At 30.6% G+C, this 27,844-nt stretch overlaps 2 protein-coding genes and 1 long non-coding RNA gene across 4 annotated transcripts in view; 2 read left to right on the top strand and 1 right to left on the bottom strand.

The window, feature by feature from the left end:
• Positions 1–26,256, top strand: part of LOC111637365 (STE20-like serine/threonine-protein kinase) — a 73,237-nt gene extending 46,981 nt beyond the window's left edge. For both annotated transcript variants that reach the window (XM_023382838.1, XM_023382837.1), the window contains exons 13-22: positions 6,410–6,597; positions 8,676–8,799; positions 9,137–9,265; positions 9,488–9,631; positions 14,237–14,366; positions 18,803–18,927; positions 19,005–19,202; positions 23,495–23,620; positions 23,693–23,806; positions 25,025–26,256. In XM_023382838.1, coding sequence (XP_023238606.1) covers positions 6,410–6,597; positions 8,676–8,799; positions 9,137–9,265; positions 9,488–9,631; positions 14,237–14,366; positions 18,803–18,927; positions 19,005–19,202; positions 23,495–23,620; positions 23,693–23,806; positions 25,025–25,174 — 1,428 coding nt within the window. In that variant the 3' untranslated portion in view covers positions 25,175–26,256. The remainder of the gene's footprint in view (positions 1–6,409; positions 6,598–8,675; positions 8,800–9,136; positions 9,266–9,487; positions 9,632–14,236; positions 14,367–18,802; positions 18,928–19,004; positions 19,203–23,494; positions 23,621–23,692; positions 23,807–25,024) is intronic.
• LOC111637367 (STE20-like serine/threonine-protein kinase) lies at positions 16,987–18,724 on the top strand. Its single transcript, XM_023382840.1, has 3 exons — positions 16,987–17,148; positions 17,221–17,334; positions 18,553–18,724. Exons 2-3 carry the CDS (start codon positions 17,236–17,238, stop codon positions 18,700–18,702), a joined length of 249 nt encoding a protein of 82 aa, XP_023238608.1. The 5' UTR covers positions 16,987–17,148; positions 17,221–17,235; the 3' UTR covers positions 18,703–18,724.
• Positions 18,750–25,029, bottom strand: LOC111637368. The gene is made up of 4 exons (XR_002758681.1): positions 24,548–25,029; positions 21,343–21,662; positions 20,035–20,484; positions 18,750–18,958 (listed from the first exon to the last, which is right to left on the bottom strand). It is a non-coding gene; the product is annotated as an uncharacterized LOC111637368 (long non-coding RNA).
• Positions 26,257–27,844: the final 1,588 nt, after the last annotated feature.

Genomic DNA, 27,844 nt, shown 5'->3' with positions numbered 1-27,844 from the left:
TCAATCCATAAAAATGCATAGAAAAAGATATGATTACTGACTTCATATTTGTAGCATGTTTCTCATGAGATATTCACTATATTCCATGATATGGAGCAGAGTAAAAAAGAAAATGCTTCATCAAAGGGTATATATTCTTGTAATATTTTTTTATATTGTTAATTATATAAGTTAGAATGTTTCGATTACTTAACTAAGTAGAATAGACAATAAATTCACATAATTTTGTTCATTACTATTAAATTTTGGATTGTTCTATTAAATGTTTTTATATCCACTTTATTTTTTTAATCTCTTAAATACTGTTTGTAAATTTGTTATGGGTTCTATTTTCACAGGGGTCGAAATCTTTAGTCTAATCAGATTCTTCCTATTAAAATAAATAAATAAAACTCAACAATAGAATACTAAAATATTTTCATTAGTTCTGATATTAATTATTTAACATTTTTTAATTTTTTTATTTCAGTGAACCAATTCTTGCTCATTTTAACTAAAGCTTTTTATTAGTCATACATAATTATTAATATTTCAAAATTGTTTTAGTAAGTCACAAATTGTGAAGTTTATTCTCTTGACCTGTCTATGTTGTTTAACTCTGCTGATGCAAAGTGATTAGTATTGTCTATTAAATATTTAATTATTTTGGCTATANGGTATATATTTTTTCTCTGCTTGAATGATAGTTTGTTGATCCATTGCTTACATTTTATCTCATGAAAGGTGTTTTCCACACTACAATAAAGTAAGTTTGTCCAGATATAGCATTAGATATAAAATTTTATTTTAATTATTTAATGATCAGAATCTCAAAAGAAGATATTTTTCTAGTAATTTCAATAGTAAAAATTATAGGTAATTAACTAGGTAAAAATTAACTAATATATGAAGTTGTGCATTTGATAAAAAGATTTTTGATATAACAATGAAAATTACTATAAATGAATCAATATATATATATGTGTGAGAATATGTCAGGTGTAAAACTCTCTTGTTGTCGGGATGTTAAGACCTGTTCACTGAGTCACTGGATGGCTTTTAGGAGGGATATTATTCTATCGAGTGGGGAGGAGTCATGGATAAGTTCTAATCACAGCGAGGTAAATGTCCATACTTAACTAACAGAGGGAATCAGACAGGTTAACAAATAACAAAAAGAATTTAATGAATGAAATAAAACAGAGAGATACATAAGTCGAGATACATAATATAATCTATTGTAAATAAAGTCTATCTAGGATACACCTAAGTGAGAGAGTGAGTTTACAATCAATTAAAAATAATGATAATACCTCTGTCAATCAAACTTGGAGAATGCGAGATGAATATTGGAGAGTCAGAGTGGGACTATCTTCTTCTAATTATTATGGCAGGTTTTTTCTGGTCATGGATTGCAGTAACATGGCAGGTTCGAATTGGTCATGAACTGCCTTTAATTAATGACATCTTCATGTTGTGGAGGAATGCCTTCTTCTATGGCATCATCTTATTCTCATGGACTGTGTGTATTATGGCAGGTTCTTCTCATTGACTGCTGCCTGGAACTCATGCATTTTTCCCCTTTTATTCTAAGTTTCCTCCAATCAGATTTTAGGATTCTGATCATCTGGCAGGACATAAATCTGACGCAAAGACAGATATTTGTCAAATAATTGCGATAAGAACTTTCTGAGGGAAGATCTACTTCCCTTTCCCACACAAAATGATGATTTTTGGTCTATTTTATAGCTAAAATATTACATTGGAAATTTTTAATTAAGTGTACAAATCTAAGAATGTGATAAATAAAATGAATAATAAATTTTGAATAAATTTGCTCTCTACTCTCGCATTCTCACATATATGTAGCTGTTGAATCTGAAAAGACAAATGCATTGTTCCTAGTTTATCACTTTCATTAGTGACTTTCAAATCTTTTACAAATGCAATCTAAGTAAATTTGTAATAGCTGAATTTTTTTATTCAGAAACCATAATGAATACTAAAGAACATTACTTATAGCAGGAATTTATATATGAGAAGTTCAGATCTGATCTTTTTTCAAAATTAGGCAAATCTGTTTACATATCTTTATGTTCACATCAATCAAAATCTTACACTTGCCATTTTTTAATGAGAAATTCATATTTTTGCCCGGGTTTGTCACAAATATAAAGTTCTTGTGGTTCTCTTCAGTTTTTATGAGAGTTCATTTTTATTTTTTTGGATTAGATTGATGGAATAACATGGCACAATACATGGGCAATCTGCCAATCTGATGCTTCCTGGGACTCATGAGAAACTAGCCTTTATTTAGATGTTAGACGAGAAATAACGTGGGAAACTTCATGTTGGCCTTTGGTCGGTGCAAACCAGTGTTCAATAGTTTTATTTTATTCTCATTCAGCATTAATAGTTAACAATCCCTTTTCAGGCATTGTTGTTGAAACAGAATTAATATTTAATTTAAAAGTACAGTAGAACCTCTATATTCGTCATTAATCTGTTCCTAAGGATCTAACGAATATGGAAAATGACGAATATAGAAACAATTTTTCTCATAATAAATAACTGACACTTAGTTAATCTGTTCTCATCCTAAAAAAAGATACAAGAATAAAAATTTTGTTGTTTGTTAAACTTTATCTTTATTGTACAATAGAGCCTTGAAAACACGGCACTCGATAACCCAGCACTCCGGATAACTCGGCCACACCCTGGCAGGGCAAAAATACGCTTAGATAATTAATTTTCATCATAGACAACTTTATGCCTCATAGAGTATTTTTCTGAGGTCTGTCTTCTCAAGTAAATTACTGTACACAGTGTATTCATTAATTTTCATTTTCATGTAGTAAAGGTTCTATGCCTTCATAAAGGATGTACTTTTACTTTGTTTAAGGGTATTTGGGCAGTTTATTCTCTGTTGTATTCTCAAGCAAACAATACATACAAGTACAGTACAATATTTTCTGAGGAAACACGCATACTTATCCTTTTTTAACCCCATTCCCGATAACCCGGCATTTTCACAAACTCGGCCACTCTTCGGTCCACATTAGGCTGAGTTTTCGAGGCTCTACTGTACTAAATAAATACAGTATAGTGGTAGAAGGGGAAGACGAGTAAGGTTATTATTGTGTGGAAGAAGACATATCATCAATTAAAACATTAGGTAATTCCAATTATGATCTTGGCATATTAAATTCTTTGGCTAAGTTGGAAACACTAGAGAGGTAGGTTGCGGCTGAAGTTTTCATCTCTAAAACATGAACGCCGAACGTTGAGCGCCGCTATCTTGTAAGCCTAGAAGTTTGATAATGGCATTTGGAATATCGAGCATTATTCTAATGACATTCTGAATGCCATTGTTAAACTTCTAGGCTTACAAGTTGGTGGCATTCAATGTTCGACATTCATGTTTTAGAGATGAAAACTTCGGCCGCATCCTCTCTACTTTGTCCATTTCCAGACTTAGAAATAATTTTTTATCTCTATTGTTGTTCTAACAGCTTTCCTTTTTTTGCTGTTTTTCTGCAGTTGCTTTGTTGGAGCCATTGGAACTTGAGTTTTGAAAATAATTAACACAAGAAACCAAGAACACACACCATGACAGCACAAAGCAGACTGATTAACTACAGCTAGCTGACATAGTGTTGCCAACTCAAAATTTAAATTTATAGCTAGACATTTTAATAAAAATATTCAAATCATATTGTTTCCATTAAATAAAATTATAGCTAGATAGCATTATAAAAATAGCTAGGCCATTATAATTTAGGTAATATGCATAGCTAGATTGTTCATAAATCCACTAAATCTAGCAAAAAATTAGCTAAATTGGCAACACTAAGCTAACACAGCTAGCTGGTTGGCGTGAGTGTGCAATTGTAGTGCCACTGCCGGTGTTGGGAATGATGACGAATATGGAGAGGAGTCATCAGAATGTGATGAATATAGAAGTTCCACTGTACTCACTAAGTTTTGTTATTTGATATATATTTATACAGTTATTCATTTCAGAAGCATTTATATGTTCAATTGAGAAAAGAGAGAGAATGATTTTGAACCAACGTAGAAGATGACAATGCTGCAAATCATTTTGAGAACTTTATGAATTTTTTTATATTTAACTTTAACACATTAAAAAATTTTTTTTTTGCCTATGAGCTAATGAATAAAAACATCACCCAGACAGGTATTAAAATAAATCATAAAGTTTCTAAGAATATATTATTTGAGAAAATACACAATTTTTTTGCACTGTATTTGGTGTTATGAATATCAGTATTGTATATTAAGGCATAAAATAATGCTATACAGGGTGATTCAGGGGCTGAACACTTAATTATGTAGAATATCTCTGTATAAAATGAAAAAATGAGCATGAAACACAGACAATTTATATATTTCATGATAAAGCAGCTGATAAAGGCATGACCAATTGTGACTTATTGATTAAAGTAAATGATAAGTCCCAAATAAATCATCCTGTACTAAACAATGTTAACACTTTAACATGGAATAAAATACATTAAATAGTTTAATTTCAAAAATATAAATATTTAATTAAAAAGTTTTGTTTGTATGTTTATCACTAGATGACAGAGGTCATCACTTTAGTCTGTTGTGTTGGGATAAATGTTCTGCAACCTGTTGGAAGAATCCAAGAGAATGATTATTTCTTTCATTCATTGAAATGATTACTGATTTAAGTTTTATCAAAGACATTCACATAAATCATAAAAGACATGCTATGAATTGGAAGGCAAACATTTTTCAAATGCCTAAGGAACTTAAAGCTAGCATCATATAATCTTCTAAACAACAAGTTTTGTTTTATGCAGAAAACATTGTAGATTTTTTTTCCAGTATCAAGGAAATTTGATGTTCAAGTATTTATTTATTTTTCCTCTTGGAAAAAGGATTTAAATTTGGGTATACTCTACATTTGGGTAAATGCAATAGATTCTGTATATAATTTGATTAATGTATTGATGATACATTTATTACAATGAAATAATTTTATGAACATTATTTATATAAATTAACCATTATAAAAAATTTATGAAATTATGTAGCTGAATGTTAATTTATGTAATCATGCTATTTTAATAGTTTTATTAAATGTATTTATAAGATTTTCAAAACTAAAATTGAGAGAATTTTGTAAGTTGTAAGTTCCAAATAATACTTTTTTTAATTAATTAAGTTTTCTAATTATTATTTTAGTTTAAGTTTCATTTTGAAAACAAAGTATTCATTAGTATTAGCATAGAGTACATTATTAAAATTTTATGTTAAAATTCACTTGGTTTTAATGATAAATTATGTGAGAATCGGGGTTTAAGCATCAAAGCTTGAACCGTTTTCCGACAACGGGGCGGTGAGTCCCGCTCACAGGGTCAGTGGATGGCAATTTAGGAGGGCGAAAATCGAGTGGGAGGTCGCGGATAAGTCGATAAGGTGTTGACCGAGTACGAGTAAACACGCATGATTAAGATATAATATAAATTTAATTAGTATATACCATATAAAAGGGTTACAAATACTAAGAATAATAATAATGTCAAAATCAAACCGATATTACAATAGTAGGTTAGTCGGATTATATCTTGGGTATTTCGACTGAGGATAGTCTCTGATCCTCTTTAATATTCTTTTCGCGGAATTAGCCCTAGTCCACCTGAGAGGAAAGAGAGAGTTCTACTTACTAAGTTGTAGTTTGTAGGATCTAACTGTGTCGTCCGTCTTTAGCGGTCAGCGATGAGGATCGTTAATCCGTTAGTTCCTTCTAAGTTGGAGGCCACCCCGATACTGGCCGGGAGCCCTCTTTATACTGATTTCGAGGGGGTGAGAACTATGACGTTATTCATGATTTATCCGCACACCTGCTAGTGTGTTGATATTTGGATCTAACTAGTTCGGACAAATGACTCAGCGAAGTTTGTTTAATTTATTGTTATTGGTGTCAAAATGATATGATTTTATGATATAAATTTCTATAGGTTTGATGGCTCTCATCCATAAATTAACAATCATTTGACAATAATTTCTTTAACCTGGTCAACTATTTAGTTATTGTTTATATCAAACGTCGAGTTTGACTATGAACAAGGCGATTTATTGGCATAACCACGTGTTACGTGCAACCAAGAGGTGATAAGAAATATCTCTTATTCCCTTCTTGTTGATACTAACGTCTATTGAATACTGTTAAACAAATAGAGATGATTTTTCTTATAGATATTTTAACATTCTCCGTTTTTTTCTTGTTCGAGGAGAGCGTATCGGTCATTGACCGTAGAAGTCCCCCTTTTCTCTTTTACTAGGAAAATTCCTAGATTTGTACTGATCTAAAACAGAAAAAGGGTTTCGGACCTTCACAATTATGAAGAAAATTATATGTTTACTTAAAATTTATTTTCAGGAACAAAACAACAGGACTTCAAACTTGTCAAAGAAAGTTAATGGTGTTTCTAGTACAAACTCAACTAGACAAAAAACATTAACAAGAACAAGAAAATTTGTTATTGATGGTGTTGTTGTGACTACTACTACAAGTAAAGTTATTTATGAAGATGAAGATAAACAGTTACAAGATGATCACATATTAAGGTATATTTTATTATTAATTTAAATAATATTTTAATTAGTTTAATTTAACTGAAGCAGAAATGTAAAAATTTTTGAGGTTAGAGATTAACTAAAGATATCTATACAATTACTAGAATTTGCTTTTTCAAAAGATAACCGTTGAATATCTCTCTTTCGCTTAGAAAAATGCCATTCTTAGGGTAATTGCTTCTTTGGAGATACTTCATTTGTTGGCTATCTTCATCAGAGCTGTCCTATTATGTGTGAATAGTCTAATGGATGTCCCAGTGCATTTGATGCATTCACTTCACTTTTTTCAAGTATGCTTAGTGTGCTTTGTTGTCTTATTAAACAGGTATAATCTATACAGGTAAGCCTGTACTGTATAGATAGATCTCTTCCTTGAAAAAGGAAGCCATTGGTGTATATCAGATTTTAATTTCTGTCAACAAAGATTATAAAGCTGAAGGTCTGTACTGTCTGTTAGACATTGTGTTAAGAGGATTGTTGGTAATGGTAATGATAAATCTGTTGGTAATGGTGTAAGCTTCTTAATCAGGAGCTTACACTATTACCAATTTCAAGCTGTTTGGATGAAGAATTGACATTTTTTACCGAGTCCTTCAGTAAGGGATAGCCTTCCTATTTTGGAATAAAGTTGTATCAAGGAATTGACTATGATAGTCTCAAAGCTGTCTAAAGAGCCATTGAGTACTATACTATTAGGTGCTGTAACATAATGGAGGCTGTCTGAGTCAGCAAGGGTATTCCATAGATGAGAATTTAGCATATTCTGAACAATTTTCAACATGTGTTTAATTCTGGTTTCACTTGGGAGGCAGTGTTTTGGAATGAAGTTTGTTCTGTGTATTTTGTTTCAAGTGTCTTGTATATGGTGTGACCATGTGAATACCATACTTGGAACTTATAGTTTGACATTTTGTAGGATGTCATCTATGGATAGATGGAAGTTGAACATAGAATGATCTATTTTAGGAAAGAGGTTCAAATACCTATGTGTTGAGTGCTACTTATAGCTTGGTTATCACTGTAGTTTGATTGATGCTGGTAAAGATGTTATCTTGTAGGATATACCCTATACTTCTTGAAGAAGAACTAATCATAGATTGTATATGTAGTTCAAGAACAGCAGAGATACTAAAATGCTTCCCTATGGCATACATTGGTGAAACTGCTTTATTTCAAGTAACAGCAAGCCTGAAAGGTTCTGTTTGTGAGAAAATTCAGATTGAGACCAGGATTCTGCTCAGAATTCTTATTCTTTCTAGCTTAGATAGAAATGCTTGATGGCAGACCAGATTGGATTTGTCTGCAAATTCAAAAGCAACCTGAAACAGTCAGTGATGATGTGTCTTAGCAATGAGAGATGGTGATGTAGGGTGGCCAGTGCAACCACTGTTCCTCTTCTTGGGAGATAGCTGAATTGATTTTCTATGACATTGTGTCTTGGAAGGATCTAGTATTGTCAGTGAGCCAAATACTTTCACTATCACTGAAGTAAGGACAATTGGCCTGTAGACTGCATTTGCTGCTTTCAAGTGTGAGGACTTCTATTGCTGTCTTTTAGTCTGATGGTATTTTGTCTGACTGCCAGGTGTGATTTTAAGCAATAGGATGGATTCTTTGTTGGAATCAAGACTTGCAAGTAATTTTCAGAGATTTCATCTCTTCCTGACATATTGCTGGTTAATATTGATAACATGATCCAATTCTGTCCTCATGGTCCATGATCAGAGGTGCAGGGACGCTACTTGAGTCTCACGTAGATGGTTGAAAACAGATTGTGGATTGGCTTGGACTAGAATTTAATATTTGGATTAGTTGTTTAAAAATTTTTGATAGTTTATTTAAATTATTTGATGTTTCAAAATTCAGTTAGTATTAAGTATTTTTATTTATATTTTTTTTTGGAAATTTTTAATCAGTACAGATTTTTACGATAACAGTTTTAAATGGTTGTAATTTGCATATCAACAAATGAATTATTTATAAATAATAAATATATTAAATAAATAAATAGATTTGATTAAGGAAAGAAAAGTGAGTTTATTTATTTTATTAAGAAATAAATTTTACAGGAAACAAGAATTACGTGAATTAAAAATGCTCCAAAAACAAGAAACTAAACAGTTTCAAGATCTTTCTACAAAAGCTCAATTTCATCGTGAACAACAAGAGAAAAAATTTGAACAAGAATTAACAGTATGCTGAATTAATTAATCTAATTTACAGATGATTCTGGTGTTATTAAAATTGTAGAATTTAGATAGTGTCTCATGAAACAACCAAACATAAGATTTTCAGGTTTTATCAGTGATTCATATTTTGGTTGGTTCATGAAAAATATCACTAGTGGTTCCTCTATCTGAATAATAATAATAATAATAATTTTTAATTAAATTAGGATGTGAATTTTCACTAATTAGTTCTTAACATAATGCAGATTATTAGTTTTAGTTATTCTGCTTGTGTAGCCCGTAATTTTTATTTTTATTCAATTAAACAATAAAATTTTCTGAAGTAATATTCTTTTCTGAAGGGATTACTTCGTAACTATGATAATGATTTAGAGGCATTGAATAGACAACAGAAACAACAAGTAGAAAAGGCAGAACAGCAGCAAGAATTGGACTTAAAATTTGCATCAAGAAAAATTCGTTGTGATCAAGTAAGTATCTAATGCTAACTTGCAAAATTAATTTCATATATATATATATGAAATTAATTACTAGTAACTTATTTGTATATATATATAAATAAGTTATTAGTAATTTTAGAAGCTTTATTAAAATAACCTAATATTTTAATAAATCTGAATTTAGATTTTACTTTGTATTAAAATTCTTTTCCTTTGTGTTTTATTCCCTAATATTCATTTGTTTTTATTCAGGAAAAAGAATTAAGAGCTTTCCGTGATTCTCTCAAGAATGAATTTAAATTGCTCAAACAAGAAACAGAATTATTACCAAAAGATAAAAGAAAAGACATCTTTCGAATTCGCAGGGAACAAATGGAATTAGATCAAGCAGAAAGAGTAAGTTATTCTTTTTTAGCATTTATATTAATGACTATATTTTATTTATAACATATTTTGTTTCAAATGGCTAATTGGTTGAGGTTTGTTTCCATTAGGGAAAAAACATTGAGTGATAAATTTTTAATGTAAATGTACAGGATATAAAAAATTAGACCAACAAATTTTAGGTTATAAACAGAAAGTTTAGGTTTAATGGACACAAAAAGAAATATTTGTGAGAACTCGGGGCCAAAGAGGGTTTCCTTTAGACCGCTTATTCGGCAACGGTTTACCGAAAACTGCTCTCTGGATGACTGGATGGCTGAATAGGGTCTTAAACAGTTCAGTGGGGAGCATGATGGGCAAGTTGATAGGTTGTCTGGAGTTTGAGTAAGACAGGATAACAAATATAATAAAAATTTAATAAAACTATCTAAATCTAAGCGTACAAAGAACTGCAGAATGTACAACTAAGGCTACAAACGATTAAACGATGGAGTAAGTGCTCATGTGCGATTCTACCAATACTAATTCTACTTAGACCTATGTAGCTTGAGAGAGAGTTTACAATTCTTTAAGGATTTTATCTCTGGTGTGTACCTGATTCGTTGACCGCTCATTGTGTCAGAAGCTGTGTTGGTCACTTCTGCAGAGTGTTTGTTCTGGGATATGATGAGTTGGAGCCTTGGGTGGAGTCCCTCTGGAGTATAAGACCTGGGTCTGTATGCTCTGTATGGTTAGGCTGGTAGCTGTCCCTTTGTATGGTCTCGGGGAATGTCCACCTTGCATGTCCGCCTGAATATGGCAAGGCTGAGGGTGCCCACCTGTTTCAGGGGATGTTTGCCCTGACTCGAGTGCCAGCCTCCTTTTTATCCATTTTAGCCTGGGAAAACCCATCAGGTGATTATATATTATTGGAGACGATGGTTGCTTTTACAGGTGTTGGGTCATAGGTGAGCCATTGATGATGATAAGATGTTGTTAAATGGAGCTGCTATTACCATATTTGGTTCGATACTTGAAAGAAAAATTCTGTTTACTCTGTACCTCTGTTTACTGTAGGGCCTCCCTATACTTCAGCACCACGTGACCGAAGGGTCCACATTGCGTTGGCGAAGATCGCAATGACAAGTTTTGTCAGGACTGACACCACCGTGTCTTTACGGACAGACAAAGAAACCGTTGTGTTCTCGCACGAACGATCGCGTGTGTGAGCAAATGGATTAGGGATGGAGGGAGAGACAGTGCACCGGAAGTGACTTACTCAGAGACGGGTTAACGTAACAACTATTTAATTGGTAACTGTAGGTCATACAGGATATAAAATATATCGATTTTAAATATGCTAGCTGTTAGAGGTCTTTGCTACAATTGATATGAGATATAAATATATCATAGACATTTCCTTTAAATGGATCTAAGATTTTGGTTACAGTTCCGCAGTTCTCGAGAGAGAGAGTTTACAGAAGTTACGCATGGCGATAAATACCTTGAGTTTTAGTGAATTGCTAGTAGGTCTTGACAACGAAGTTAATCCAGTTAGGCAATCAAGTATTTTGGGTCAATGTTAATCCAGAGAATAGGTACTTAAATAAGTCCGATGATCCAGTGAAAAGCACAATGCACATGGAAAAAGATACAGAATTTGAGAATGATCTCTTCGAGGACAGGGAGATGACTGCCCCACTTTGTTGTTCTGTTTTCAGGTTGTATTGTTGAAACGGAGATTTGAGGTCAAAAGGTGATGAAAAAGCGTCGTTAATAAGCCTGAGAACTTAACAGATGTTTAGCTCCCATGTTTAAAAGTTGACAGTTATTGAACAAAAGTATAGCTACACTGTGAAATGATGAAATGAGATAAACATAGTGGATTCGAATCCTCACATGTTCGACAGTTGACTTCCCCTCTTTTAACAATAGGTTGTTATCGTTTACTACTCAATTGCTATAACTTTCTAATTATTGATGGAAAGGGTGATATTCAATCCATTTTCTGTGCGATGTTTTCTTAACAATTGCAATGGAGAATTAGGCTAAAAAGTACCTTAATTTAGCGTAAAATCCGCTCTGATATCTCTCATCTTTTTTGCTAATAACATTTTTCTCTTTAATGCACTATTGCAGCAATATTTGCATTCAAATGTCCTAAAGTAATGAGGAAATAAAATATATAAGAAAATTTTTATTCACACAAATGCACTAAAAAGTAAAAAATAAATTTTTTCAGATTTCACAGTATTCTTGGTATTATATGACCAAAAATAAAAGTATTGGATGCTCATGGGAAGCCAATAAAAATCGATAGAAAGTGTACTTCTAAGCACCAGTATCACCATGATTTTGTATTTGGTTACATAATACCAAGAATTCTATGAAAGCTGAAAAAAAAATTATTTTTTATTACATTTATGTGAATAAAAAGTATTTCTTTAAAAATATTTTTAAAAATATGTTTTTGTTTTATATACAGAACAGTGAATTATCAAAATTCTTCTTAGTTTAGCATTTAATTGGAAAGTGGGTAAAAAAACTGAATTACAAAATTTTATTTAGACAATATGACTAAAAAGAAGCAAGGGATTGCTGCTTTTGCATGATGTAAATGGTATTCACAAATTAAACTTTATATATCACTATTTGTCATTAGATTTTATTTACAAATTTGAAATTTTTTCTAATTGCTAAAATCGTTTGCAAATTCTAAAAAATGTATTGTCATCAGGAATACATATGTATGCCAAGTTTCAGCTTGATCAGAAATTGGGAAGTGGGGGAAAGTTGAGTCACAATATTTTTATCTGGACAGACAAACAATCAGAGTAACTTAAAAAGCATATAAAAATATGTAGATTTTCCTCTCATCACATTGAAGATAAAGGTAACCAAACATTTCTGTTAAGGTAGAAATAGCAGCATGCAGAGATATACCTCTGAAGAGACGATTGTTATGCAATTAGCATACAGGGCAGTGAACAGTGATAGTTGAGAAGCCTGAACAATGATATCCTGGCCATCAAATGCCTCACCATTCCATCTTTATATCAGTACATTTGACATTTACGAGAAATATGTTGCTTCTTTAGAAGATCTGATGGGAAAGGAAGTTCTTAAGAAGGAATTCACAATTTGAGGCAGCGATACACAAGTGCAGCTCAATTCTACAAGCTGTCTTTCGATTGCCAATGTCTTGGGACATATCACACCATTTTGTAGAATATGCTGCATAAATATTGGCTACATCCATTTAGCTGATAATGTGTGCAGGCCTTGTCCTGATGACTCTCCAACATAATCTACTTATGTACAACAGTGGTATTGGAACAGACTCAATTTCAGACTGTATTTCCATCAACAACATTAGTTACTGACAAAGCAATGTTCAAGCAAGAAAAGTTTTTCAGTTTTCACAACTGTCATATCTGTATGGATGTAAATTCCTGTGTGACTTATATAATCCTATCAATCCTGATTTGAAGTGAATTTTTGGAACAAGATCATTGGTAACTACCTATAGGGCTTTATATTTTACTGTTTGTGCTGAATGTTAATGTGTCTCATGTTTTCATGAGGAAACTTACCACAAGTTTTGAAAGATGTACCACTTGCAACAAGAAAGCAGATGGTGGTCCAACAAAATGAGGCAGCAGCTCACTTTGGTATCAATATGAGGGATTATTTACATCAAATATTTCATCAATTCTGGATTGGGCAAGGTGGTCCTAAAGTGTGACCTTCCCAGTTATTAGACTTATTGCCATTAGATTTTTTTTTCCTTTGGGGCATATGTGATGTCTATGGTTTATGAGAATCCACGTAATTATTAAAATAGCAACCCACAGTTGCAGATGTAGTTAAAGTTAACTTATTTGTTTTCAATTATGTTTGACATTTAACATTGAACAGATTCTGCCTATGTTTAGAAGCTGGAGAAAGATTATTTGAACATCTATTGTAAACCTTCTTCTGTGCATACTAGTAAAATGTTTGCAAGTCTTGTATTACCTCCTAAATATGTTGCCTGTAGCACTGCATAAATGCTTTAGAGATAAAGATATTAAGTGAAAAATTTAGTCACTCTTATATACATCATAAACAAATCATTACATAACACTGTCTTATAAATAGCAGTTATTAAAATTTTGTTCATGTTATATATATCATCTATATTTAAATTAACACATAATTTTATTAACTCAATGATATTTTTAAATTTAATTTTAATAAGACAAATATAGAAATTTTAAAATGTTGAACATAACTAACTTTTATTAGATTATTTGAACATCTATTGTAAACCTTCTTCTGTGCATACTAGTAAAATGTTTGCAAATCTTGTATTACCTCCTAAATATGTTGCCTGTAGCACTGCATAAATGCTTTAGAGATAAAAATATTAAGTGAAAAATTTAGTCACTCTTATATATATCATAAACAAATCATTACATAACACTGTCTTATAAATAGCAGTTATTAAAATTTTGTTCATGTTATATATATCATCTATATTTAAATTAATACATAATTTTATTAACTCAATGATATTTTTAAATTTAATTTTAATAAGACAAATATAGAAATTTTAAAATGTTGAACATAACTAATTTTTATTTATATCATTTTCAGGAGCGAGTGTTTCTAGAAAAATTAAACGAAAATCATGAATTATCTATGAAAAGGTTGGCAGATAGTCACAGAGAAAAGATTGCAATGCTAGAACGTCAGTTTCTCCAACAAAAACAACAGTTGTTAAGAGGTATTTCATTATTTCTGTACTTTTATAAAGTTTAATTTTGGTCTTCATATGCTACATTTATTCAAATGCCATTGATATATAGTAAAGATACAGACATTCATTTTTACATTGCAAAATTCATAAAAAATGTAAAGAATTAGATTTTTGTATATATATTAGGCTCAAAGACCAAAAACACTCCTTGAATGAAAAAATTGATGCAATATGTTCTGGCTTCTCAGATCCAGCCACAATGCAAATTTTGTGTCATGACACTTTTGAAAATGCACACAATGCATTTTGTCATATTCAATAAGATCACGAGTGAAATTCATTTCAAAATTCTTTCAATAATCAACCAAAATACAATCTGACAATGTGAAAATGCCACAATGCATTGTGGATGCTTATTAATGCATCCATGATGCATGTGATAAAAATATTTGTGCAAAAATAAGTAACAAATTTTTGCACAGATATTTTTAATAAATAATTTATTTATAATTTCCACCAAAGGACTAATTCTGAACAATTAAGAGCATCTATGTCGCTTATATTAAACTTTCAAAATTACAGAATACAGGCTATTTACAATTTGTATGACAAAGCTTATCCCAGTTATCTATCCTTTGTTGGGTAGCTGAGACTTAAAATAACACAGGCCTGATAATGAGTACAGAACATGGCCAGCTTGGCCAGTGAATAATCCCTGCTAGGAATTTTACAGGTGACTTGCCTCAGTGGTTTGGTTTAATTGGTCCATTACAATTCCTCTTACTTATGGGACTATACAGGATTTTGTTTCATTGAAAAGATTACATGCCATGTTCTTTCAGGCTATTTACAATATTTACATTACTGAATGAGCATTGCTTATCCCATTACCTTACCCCTTGTTGACTAATTTTTGTACAATACTAGATGATGATGATAATCAGGTTGTGGTCAACATGGCCAGTTAACAATCCCCACATGGGATTTTACAGACCTTGCTTCAATGCATTGGTTCAGCCAATTCATTACAGGTTGTCCTACTAACAAGACTATACATAAAATTACACTGTAGTTACTTGCCGATTTGTTGCTCGTTGACTTATGTTGGAGTCAACAGTTCAGATCTACAGTTGTCTTCCTATAGCAATGTTTTTTGCATTAATGTTCATTCAAAATGTTTGTGTGTAGAAGCTTTGTTTGCTTGATAAATTTCAACATCACCTTCCACCTTATTTGGTCTTGAAGGATCTCAAAAAGTTTGGGCAATCTGTTAGGTTAGGCATTTCCCCATAAAGTTTAGTCTTTCTTCTTCTTACTTCTTGCAGTGGAAAATGTCTCCCTGTTTCCCTATCACAATCACAAGTGCTGTTTTGAGATTTTGTGAATAATTGTATGCTGGGAAGGCTCCATGGCCTGTCAGAATCTGTGTAGCAGTTGTGTCTGGTTGTAATGTTTAACTGTCTTCCTAAGGGAGATGGTTGGGATGAAGGCAAAATGCTGTCTACCTGTTTCAGCACTACTCCATTCCACTTGCCACTTTTCTTCAATTTCTGATATTAGCTTGCATTTGATGTATGTTGTTAAAACACTGTTATACGTTGGCTGTGTATTTATGTTGCTTGCCTTTTTTGTGAGTCTATCTGCTAGTTTGTTTCTGGTATGTTTCTTACGCCCTGGAAGCCAGCAGAACTGGATCTCTCTGTTACTTGTCAGATTGTTTGCTGCAGAGATCATTTCAGCTGCAAGAATGGTTGGTTTTCTCTTGTTATGCAGAATATTCAGGGCTGCTCTACTATCTGTGTAAAGCTTGATTGGGCCTTTGAAATAATTGATTTGTTGAGTGATGTAGACAACTACCCAGTAGATGCCCCACATCTCTGCTTGTGTACTGCTGCAATGATCATCTAACTTGAGGCTTGCTTGATAGATGGTTTGGCCCTTGTTATTTATGTTTACTATTCCTGAGCCAGTTATGGTCATTCCTTGACCCATCCATGTAGATTGTCTGCTTAGTCCTGTAGTCTGGTTTTTCATCAAAGTTGGTTTGCACTGTGTAGTTATTTATATTAGCTGGGTAATATGTCACTTCATTTCCTCTTAGTACTTTGTCAATGTTGTATCTGGACTTCTCCTGTACACTCTCGACCAGCTGTAGTGTTATTCGTCTGTGGCTGCAATAATAACTGTCCCCAACATGTGGCATGTTCACATTGATGGATCACATTTTAGTTGATTATTAAAGAATCTTGACATGAATTTTACTTTGGGGTCTTATTGAATATGCAAAAACACATTGTGTGCCTTTTTAGAAAGTGCCACATGAAATTTCAGTTGTGGCTGGATCTGAAAAGTCAGATTGCATTGTGGTCGATTTTGTTTGTTCGATGAGTGCTTTCAGTCTTTGAGTCTAATATATATATTAACAAGGCACTTTCTCCTTGGAATCAAGTAAAATTCCACAAACTATAGTTGTAAGTCATTGAGATATGTAACCTTACACCCTTGACCATGAAATGCTTTGTCTGTCTCTTTGTACTGATGCAATATTGTATTCTATAGGTTACTTGTGANAATAAAGTAGATGTTTTGTTCATTATATAATTTTTAAATACACTTATTTTAAAATGAACTTATAGTGTATGAACATTTTTCTATTGTTTAAGTTTTCTTTAAAAATTTTTAGTTTCAAGATGGAGAAAAGAAAAGATATAAAGCAGAGCAACAACGACAAGAACTAAAACACAAACGTCAGTTAGAAGAGTTGAGAGCTGCTGCAGACACAACCATTCGTGAATTAGAACAGTTACAAGTAATTATTGCTCACTTTAAATATTTAATTTGTAGCAATTTTGATTTTCATATAATTTTTTAATTTGATAAGAATGAAAAACGTAAAATGCTGATGGAGCATGAAACTCTTAAATTAAAACAATTAGAAGAAGAACATTTAATAGAACTTCGAGAATGGAAAACTAATCTTAAACCACGAAAACAGGTAAAATCAAATTTCTGTATTGAAAAATACATTCAAAAAGAAAAGTTAATTTGTAATTTAGCATTAATCTTTACAAGTTTAAATTTAATTATTTATTATATCATAAATTTTTATGTTTACGTGCAGAAATATTTTTGATTTTTCAGAATATTTTATTGATTATTTTATTTTGTATAATTTGCATTAAACAACTTCAAAATATTGAGGAAAATTAAATTATTGAACTGAAATCTTTACTGCACATTTCAACTATTTCTTTCTCTCTTTTCTATTCATATGATATTTTATTGATAACTTAGCATTCTCTTAATTATTTGTATTTTATGATTAAACTTGAGTCATATGTTAATAGAAAAATGCTTTGTTTTATTATTTATGATAAGTAAATATGTATTTCTTCTATAATTATAGCAATATACCTAATTTCAAAACTGAATTGTAATTTATGCAAAAAATTTATTTGCATTATCAGCATTTCAGTTAAGAATAAGTAAATTGACATTTTGAACATACATTTGGAAAGATAATTTCATATCCCATATTCAAGTGAAATGAGAGCAAGAGACTATATAGAACAAAAAAATAAATAAAAATGAAGTTTCGGTGTTTTTTGTTTTTATTCCATTTAAAACAGATCTGTCCGAAATACATATCTAGTACAATTTATGATATTTACATATATTTAGCAGTCAACAAACATCTATTAAATGCCAAGTGATACAAAGATACAATTCCACTTACAGTTCATTCCTTAATGTTATCCAACTATGAAGTTGTTTTCTTCCTTGCTTTCATTTTTCCTTCTATCTTGGTTATAGACTATGGCATATTGAATGTGTCCAAAGTATGTTCTTTTTTTACAGCTTTTTTTCATTTTCTTCATAACTTTTTCTTAACATTCCTCTGTACTTCTGCATTTCAGACATTTTATTGCATTTTTTAATATCTAACTTTCAAAACTATATAACAAAATTTCTATGTTCATAGCATTTTAGTGGTTTTTCTCTAATATAAAAATGTAGTTTATGAAAATAAAAAACATTAAAATTTTAAACATATTCATAATATCTTGAAAACATATCCTAAATATATACTTGTCTAACTACTTTACTTTTATGAATGATTTGTTATTTAATATTTGTTCTTGTTTTTTTATTGCATACCATTATTTTCACTTAGTCTGTGTTTATGTATAAAACCAATTTTAATGTATTTTAGAAATTGGAGGAAGAGTTTGCAAAACAAAGAGAAGAACAAGAAAGGTTCTACGGAAACCAGATACCTTATCCTGATTACTATGTTGATGATAGAGATTATCTGCATCCATCCACCGTGCAAAGATCGGACAGTTTTCATCCAAATATATAAAAAGCTTCCAAGAAAGACATATCTGGAAAAAAAATGGTTTAGAATTATTAAATATGATTTTATCAGTTAAGAAATTTGAAATTTTTTTAAATTTTTACAGCAAAAGAAGCAGCTTTATGGGAATATGAAGAGAGACATCTTCATGAAAAACATCAGTTAAGTAAGCGACAGTTGAAGGATATATTTTTTCTACAGCGTCATCAAATGTTAATACGTCATGAAAAGGTATAAAGCACAAATATTTAATTTCAAAAACCTATCAAAAAAGAATAATAAATATTAATTATGATTTTAATAAATAGGAATTAGAACAAGTAAAGAGAATGAATGTGAGGAAAGAAGAAATGCTAGTGAAGCAACAAGCTGTTGAAAAGAGGCAGTTGCCGAAACGTATAAGGTCAGAGATGAAAACACGAGAACTAATGTTTAAGGAGAGCCTCCGAATTAGTATAACAAATTTAACAGAATCACCAGATGATGAGAGAATGAAGATAAGAAAGGTTTGTTGTTATGAATTTTATGTTTATTAATTTTGTAAGAAAATTCTGTATTTTACTATTGTTAATAAATGGTTTAATTTTTAAATATATGCATAAAAAACAACTTTAAAATTAAATTTTAAAGCTTAAAAAGCTAAGAATAGCAGTCTGATGCAGATGTTTTAAAACTATTATTATAAAATTTTATTATAATAATTTTATTTAAGCTAACAAAAATTTTTCTTTCATCTGTTACAATAAATAATTTATTATTATTATTATTATTATTATGTTGGGTTTAGTGGGTTATGCACGGTTGATACTGGTGACTGTGTACTATGCCAGACCAAAGTCAAGGCATAGCAACCAAAACAAAACTAAAATTAAATAATAATAATAATTTTTCTAGAATATATCCTACAGGACAAATATACTGGTGCCTAGTGTTACGCCAACCAAAGATAAGCTTATTAGCTGCAGAACAAGCTATTATGTTATATGCTGTTCATCTGTATATCTGTGTTTAAGAATTTACTACATAAAATGTGTGTAGTATGACAGTGTTCTGTAATGTGATGTGTATGCTGTTGTAAAAACTTTAATATTTCCAGAATTTTGTGTAATGTATTTGGTATGATACCTGTGCAAGAAAAGACCATATGCACAATAAGTACTCTAACCATTATTCACAGATTAAATTCAATACTAACAACACAATTGAATGCAGAACAACATATAAAGCAATTAACACATCATTCCAGTACTGACATATTCATTTGGAGTTATATGTTGTACACACAAAACTAGTCCAAAAGAAACACAAATAACATTAATAAAACATGAAACACCATACTAAGTCCTCTGTAGAAAGGCTGATTTTTCTCCTAAAGTGGAAGGATGACACTGCACAGATAATCCTGATATCTTGGTAGATTGTCTGGTTTTGATGTGGTAAGCCTTCACTTTAAACAAATACACATGCTGCAAGAATTGTTCTACAGAAAATTGCACAAAGTTGAAAACTATTTATTTAGTAGAAGCATCAATAAAGTAGATGTTTTTTAAACATTATAATTACACAAAGCAGTGACTCTTGCAGACAAAAACAGCATACCATTAAACTTTCATAGCACTGACTTGGATTTAACATAGTACACAAAATGTACAGACACCATCAGACAGACCTGGGCTTGAAAGGAGCTCTACAGTAGGTACCCTAATAATCTCAGTCAGGATTGTGTTGATATAACTGCATCAAACTGCTGGCTGATTTGTGGATGAAGCACAGAATAGTTCTTGATTGCTGTACAAACCAGGTCAAGAAACAGGAAGTACATTTTAAAAGACAGCACTTACAGGCGACACTTGTAGGAAATGCCAAATTATGCATGAAACTACACAATATATCACATTAAGTTGCAAACATTTTAATAAAAGCTGATTATTTACATTGACATAACCAGCTTGTATACACAAACAAACCCAGGAAACATATTACAAATACATACCTTGGTCAGTCATAGAAAATAACACACACAAAATAAGACCATGCCATCCATAATCACAGATAAAACAATCTATCACAACAGACCATTACATTTATTAATAAACAAAGCATAATCACATACATTATAGACATAGCTGTAACAAACTATCCACAATGTACACTGAAAAAAATTAGTAAATAATCAGAACTTTAGAAGAGTGGAATCAAGGTAGTTTGTAATATGATTTTTTGGGCCTGTGTATCGAATTATGGTATCTCCTTGCCCCATGAAATAAAGCAACTGTGAGGTAGCAGGGGGCCACTGGGAATGATCCCTAATGACCACTTAATCTGCACGGGTTGGTAAAACCCACTCTCAGTTTGTCGGATGGCTTAGGAGGGCAAATCGAGTGGGGAGAGGTCATGACTAGGTGTCCGAATAACTACACAGGTTGGACAATAACAACACATTTAATAAACAACTAAGGGATTATACATATCAAAGGAAAAAGCATAAATAACACATGCGTAAATAATAAAAGGAATCTATTCTATATCTACGAACTATCCTAAACTAAAGAATGAGAGAGACCTCTCTAAGAGGGACGTTTTGGGGAGAGAGAGAGAACACTCTCTCCCCCCAAAACGTCCATCTTAGAGAGGACAAGGGTTTACCTCACTAGGACTTGATCTCTTCGTTTAGGGCATTGGTATGACGCACTGGGATTGGCGGTTTCTAATTGAAGTTCCCTTGGATGGCGATATGGAGCGAAGGACGGTATGGTGGTATGGAACTGGTGTCCCTGGATGTCCGCTGAGCTATGTCCTTAGAGGGTGTACACTCTGTTGATCTCCAACTGTAGAGATCCTCTTCGGCTGTTAGACATGAACGATCCCCTGTTGTGAGGGGAGTCCTTCTTTGGACGATAAAAGTCATCTTTGATGTGACACAGTTCAGTGTGAAAATTTACACTTGCATCCGAATTCTCACACAACTATTGAGAATAGATCAGATATGTATTATATTAGAAGTACTTTCTTTCACAGATATCATACCACAAACACGTTAGGTTTCACAAAAGAACAACAACATATACATCAAACTACAGAAGGCTGCAATACCAAACCTATGTCACATAGTCAGGAAATTCTTAAACACAGATACATACACAAACAGCAAATAAAAAGAATATTTGTTTTCTGTAATTATGCCTTAAATTTGGTCTGGTATAGTACTAAGCACCATTATATATGTTGTACAGAATACCAAGATACAAACATAATATATTNGCTGATGGAAGTGAAGAAAGAAAGCAAAAAGCAGTAAATAAAAATTTTAAAAAATATATATATAAAACAACAATAATTTTTTTTATCTTTTCTAAGTTATTTTTAAGTTATTGTTACATTGTTATGTAAGTTAAGTTTTAGTATCATTTCCCTTCTCCCTCTCTTCCGCCATCAGTTTACCCCTTCACTGTCATCTATCCTCAAAGGTAAAGTGCAAATAAAACTACATTTTTTTAAGCAATTATTATTCTATTATGGTTATTTATACATTTACAACTACAAAACTCATTTTTCAGTGTTTTCCTTACTATAGTTATTTTTTTTAATGTATTACTTAGATTTAATTTGAGTGTATTTTTCGTGTTGGAGCGAATTATTTGGTTTTACATGTAATCGTATGGGGAAAAATGATTCACCTTATGACATTTTCATGATAAGATTTCGGTTTTGGAACGGATTAATTTCGTATCCTGAGGTACCACTGTATTCTAAATATTAAACAGAATTCTGAAACAAGCTTTCAAAACTGGCATGAAAATATACAATACAATGGAAATGAGCAATTATTTATTGTAACTTAATCACAATGCCAGGCTGAAATTTTAAACATATTCTTAATTTATTCAATTTAAATATATGTTTTTCCATCTCAAATTTATAGTGTTTTGCCCCTGTACATCATACTTTACCTGATAACAACAGAGTCATGCCAGTCATCTATGTAACTCCATTCAGAGAGAAATTTTTTAATTGAATTCACATGACTTCTGGTCTAGACTAGAAGTTTGTATATAGTTATTAGGGCCTCCAGCCCCTAAGCTTTCCATTTCTGGTCTTGAATTTCATCTAACTCTGTTCTCAAGATTAAGAAAAGACAGACACAGACAGAGGGATGACAGTAGGAATTTATAGGTATTTTTTCAAATTGCAGTCCAATGACTTCAAAACTAAATGGGAAACATTACTAACCATTGGTATTTATACATTTTGTTTTTATTCTATGTATTCAAATGCTATCAAGTCAAAATTAAAAATGGATAGGTAACAGTCATTTAAAACATGAATCTAAATCTAAAAGAATAGTTTTTTTAGGATTTTCCTTTTATTTCTTATATCACTTCTCATCATACATTGTATTTTGAAATGCAATAAAACTCAACTTGTTTTATCATTCTGTATAATTTTGCAATTTATTTTGTTGTATTGTTTTCCTTAGGACTTAAGGCAGTCTTACCACTTTTGACACAAAAGAAGATACTGGATAAATTGCATCATTACATAGCACAGTTCTGACTTCCAAAAAAGATCCATTGGCAGTAATTGGCATAAGATCCATTATTATTAGTTTGCATTATTAACTTCCTCAATAATCCATTGCATTATTAGTTCCTATTAAGTATTATTAGTTTCTTCAATAATTGGTTAGGAAGAGACTTTTATCATCACTATATATAATTTTTAAATACACTTATTTTAAAATGAACTTATAGTGTATGAACATTTTTCTATTGTTTAAGTTTTCTTTAAAAATTTTTAGTTTCAAGATGGAGAAAAGAAAAGATATAAAGCAGAGCAACAACGACAAGAACTAAAACACAAACGTCAGTTAGAAGAGTTGAGAGCTGCTGCAGACACAACCATTCGTGAATTAGAACAGTTACAAGTAATTATTGCTCACTTTAAATATTTAATTTGTAGCAATTTTGATTTTCATATAATTTTTTAATTTGATAAGAATGAAAAACGTAAAATGCTGATGGAGCATGAAACTCTTAAATTAAAACAATTAGAAGAAGAACATTTAATAGAACTTCGAGAATGGAAAACTAATCTTAAACCACGAAAACAGGTAAAATCAAATTTCTGTATTGAAAAATACATTCAAAAAGAAAAGTTAATTTGTAATTTAGCATTAATCTTTACAAGTTTAAATTTAATTATTTATTATATCATAAATTTTTATGTTTACGTGCAGAAATATTTTTGATTTTTCAGAATATTTTATTGATTATTTTATTTTGTATAATTTGCATTAAACAACTTCAAAATATTGAGGAAAATTAAATTATTGAACTGAAATCTTTACTGCACATTTCAACTATTTCTTTCTCTCTTTTCTATTCATATGATATTTTATTGATAACTTAGCATTCTCTTAATTATTTGTATTTTATGATTAAACTTGAGTCATATGTTAATAGAAAAATGCTTTGTTTTATTATTTATGATAAGTAAATATGTATTTCTTCTATAATTATAGCAATATACCTAATTTCAAAACTGAATTGTAATTTATGCAAAAAATTTATTTGCATTATCAGCATTTCAGTTAAGAATAAGTAAATTGACATTTTGAACATACATTTGGAAAGATAATTTCATATCCCATATTCAAGTGAAATGAGAGCAAGAGACTATATAGAACAAAAAAATAAATAAAAATGAAGTTTCGGTGTTTTTTGTTTTTATTCCATTTAAAACAGATCTGTCCGAAATACATATCTAGTACAATTTATGATATTTACATATATTTAGCAGTCAACAAACATCTATTAAATGCCAAGTGATACAAAGATACAATTCCACTTACAGTTCATTCCTTAATGTTATCCAACTATGAAGTTGTTTTCTTCCTTGCTTTCATTTTTCCTTCTATCTTGGTTATAGACTATGGCATATTGAATGTGTCCAAAGTATGTTCTTTTTTTACAGCTTTTTTTCATTTTCTTCATAACTTTTTCTTAACATTCCTCTGTACTTCTGCATTTCAAACATTTTATTGCATTTTTTAATATCTAACTTTCAAAACTATATAACAAAATTTCTATGTTCATAGCATTTTAGTGGTTTTTCTCTAATATAAAAATGTAGTTTATGAAAATAAAAAACATTAAAATTTTAAACATATTCATAATATCTTGAAAACATATCCTAAATATATACTTGTCTAACTACTTTACTTTTATGAATGATTTGTTATTTAATATTTGTTCTTGTTTTTTTATTGCATACCATTATTTTCACTTAGTCTGTGTTTATGTATAAAACCAATTTTAATGTATTTTAGAAATTGGAGGAAGAGTTTGCAAAACAAAGAGAAGAACAAGAAAGGTTCTACGGAAACCAGATACCTTATCCTGATTACTATGTTGATGATAGAGATTATCTGCATCCATCCACCGTGCAAAGATCGGACAGTTTTCATCCAAATATATAAAAAGCTTCCAAGAAAGACTGTCATTTAAAAAAAATTATAATTATATATGTAAAGAAATTGCTATAAATGCCAGCATTTAGTTATAGACTAAAAATGGAATATATTTTTGCTTTCTTTTTAAAGGAAAATTTCATGAAAAGATGTGCAAATTACATCTCTTGTTAAAAAGAAATCATATATATTCATTCTCCACACATCATATTATAACTGGAAATTCAACTTTTATTGAAAAAAATGTGATATAACATACAAGAGAATTTGTTAAATTGTTAAAAATTATATTTTTTTGAAGAATAAATTAAGAGGTCCAATTTTAGTACTCTTCAGGTGATTTGTAAAAATATCAGATATTTTTTAATTTAAATCAAAATGTTGCCTTCAAATTTTTTATAATCTGGTTTATAACAAAACATTTATACAACTAAATAACAATGTTTAATATTTGTATAGAAAAAAACTATTTAACTAATAATCATCATTACAGTTGGTAGGAGTAAATACTCCTAGTCTGTGATTATATTTTTTCACAAGTTTTTAGCATACTTTATATTTACGATCCCTTACCAAGGAGATAAATACCATAAATTTATGGTGGCCAATTTAATTTTTTGTAATTCCTAATTAATTCCTAATGAGAAGATAAGAATTTGTAGTATGCTAATTTTAACTTGTCAGGAGATGGGAAATTAGATAAAAATCTCCTTATTAAATTGTATAATATTCGAGTCCCATCTTTTTTTGTAAATGTCTTTGAAAATATATGAAATGGCATTAAACAAGTGTATAATAATAATAATAATGTGTGTTTACTTATATGTGAATAAGTTATGCTCAATGCTTTAAACCTGAAGTTTTGATTATTTTATTAAACATCTCAAATATTTTGAAGTAAAATTTCCATTTCTACATAGGTCCTTAAGTTAATTGATTTACTTAATAACAAATAAATCAATTCAAAGAATTTACATTAAGAATTCCAACATTAATAACAACATTAATTCTGTAAAATGCTGAATCATGAAAAAGATGAAGCAATATATGTAAATTGGTATATAAAGTTCTAATTATACAAGATAAAACAATTTGGATCAGAATGATTTTACTTTTTAAACTTAATTAATTTTACATTAATCTTTGTCACTCATACTCTTTACAGTAGTCAGCTGCCAGAGCCAGTAATTGCGCAGGTGATTTGAGTCATTAGTCTTTTAAGTGAGAGAAAGGATTAATTAAATCTTATTATGTTACTAAATTACCAGCTCTACAATTATTTGGTAACTGACTTTAGTTTAGTTTTACACTCTTGTATAAACAAGTTTCAATTGTTCAAAAATGGATATTAGTAAATGGTCGAGCTGGAGGAGGCAACTGCGTCACTGATATAATGTACTACCAAAATATAAGCAATATAACACAATAGTAACTTCTTATGTACTTAAACATGGACAAGATACAGGTTGCTACAATTTTTCAGTTCCATTATAATCTTATGAGACCATTGTCATATATGCAGTTGATCGCATTAAATGATGCATATCTGTACCATCCAATATTAAGACGATTCCCACGGAGACAAAATTAATGCGACATGAATTTCCATTGTATTTACAGTATCAGAGTCTGAAATAGTCATGTTTTCTCCCATAATTTGAACCACTTGGTAGGTTGAATGCTTTTGTGGTAGATACGAAGAATTCTGACAAATTAAATGGAACAACAAAATAGATTAAAAAGGTTCTAAGCAGGCATTAAGTTTCTAAGTTCTATCATTTGATTCCTACTAATTATATCAAATGACAATGAAGTAATATAAAATGCAATAATTATATACAAAAGAATTATATTTTTCAGGAAAAAAACATATTAAAAATAAAAAAATTTTATCGAATTCATTATGTTGCAACAAAGAATTCTATTGTCAGATTCTTGATCGTTCCAATTCCGTTGTTGTTGGATGTCTGATTTCCAGTTTAAGAGATTAAACATCCATGTTTACATTAGACACTTCAAGTGATAGATTTATGAATAGTATGTTTTGTTTTTATTCTAATGCCTGGGTTCTTGTCCCAGGAAATGGAAATGGCAAATTTTAAATTGTAAAACTTTCATATTTGACAGCCAAACGAGGTCTGATCATTTTGAATTTGCAAAACTAAACTAAATTTTTTCCATCTGATCGGCTTATTAAAAATTTTCCGCTCCTGATAAGTGATTGATTTCTGATGATTTCTCGTAAGAAAACAGAAGACAATGATTTTAATATCTTTTGTGACATCAAAATGAAAAGACGCGAACTTGGTAGAGTTTGCGTCTTTTATGCTACGCTGAAAATTTCGGATCTGATACTAATAGGACACGATTTTGAGTGGCAAGTACTACTTGATTTTTGCACTATTTTATGTAAATGTGAGACAAATTGGTAAACCACAAGAAAACATTTTTACATCGGCCACAAAATCTAAAACAATTCAAGGAAAGTTCCTTGGTTAAAGTATCAAATTTTTGAAATTTTGTTAAGTACAAGTACTGAAACCGAAACTGCCACAACTGTTATAGAAGGTTTTTTATTTTGTAACTGCTTGGCATCTATAATTTTTTCTTTGGCTATATTTTTAAAGATTTTTAAGTAGAGTGTTTATAAAAAAAAATTGTAACTTATATGCGACTACT

Source organism: Centruroides sculpturatus, unplaced genomic scaffold, assembly GCF_000671375.1.
Source record: "Centruroides sculpturatus isolate CEXI.00-Female unplaced genomic scaffold, Cexi_2.0 scaffold1019, whole genome shotgun sequence".
NCBI lineage: Eukaryota > Metazoa > Arthropoda > Arachnida > Scorpiones > Buthidae > Centruroides > Centruroides sculpturatus.
This window is presented reverse-complemented; position numbering and strand designations above follow the sequence as displayed.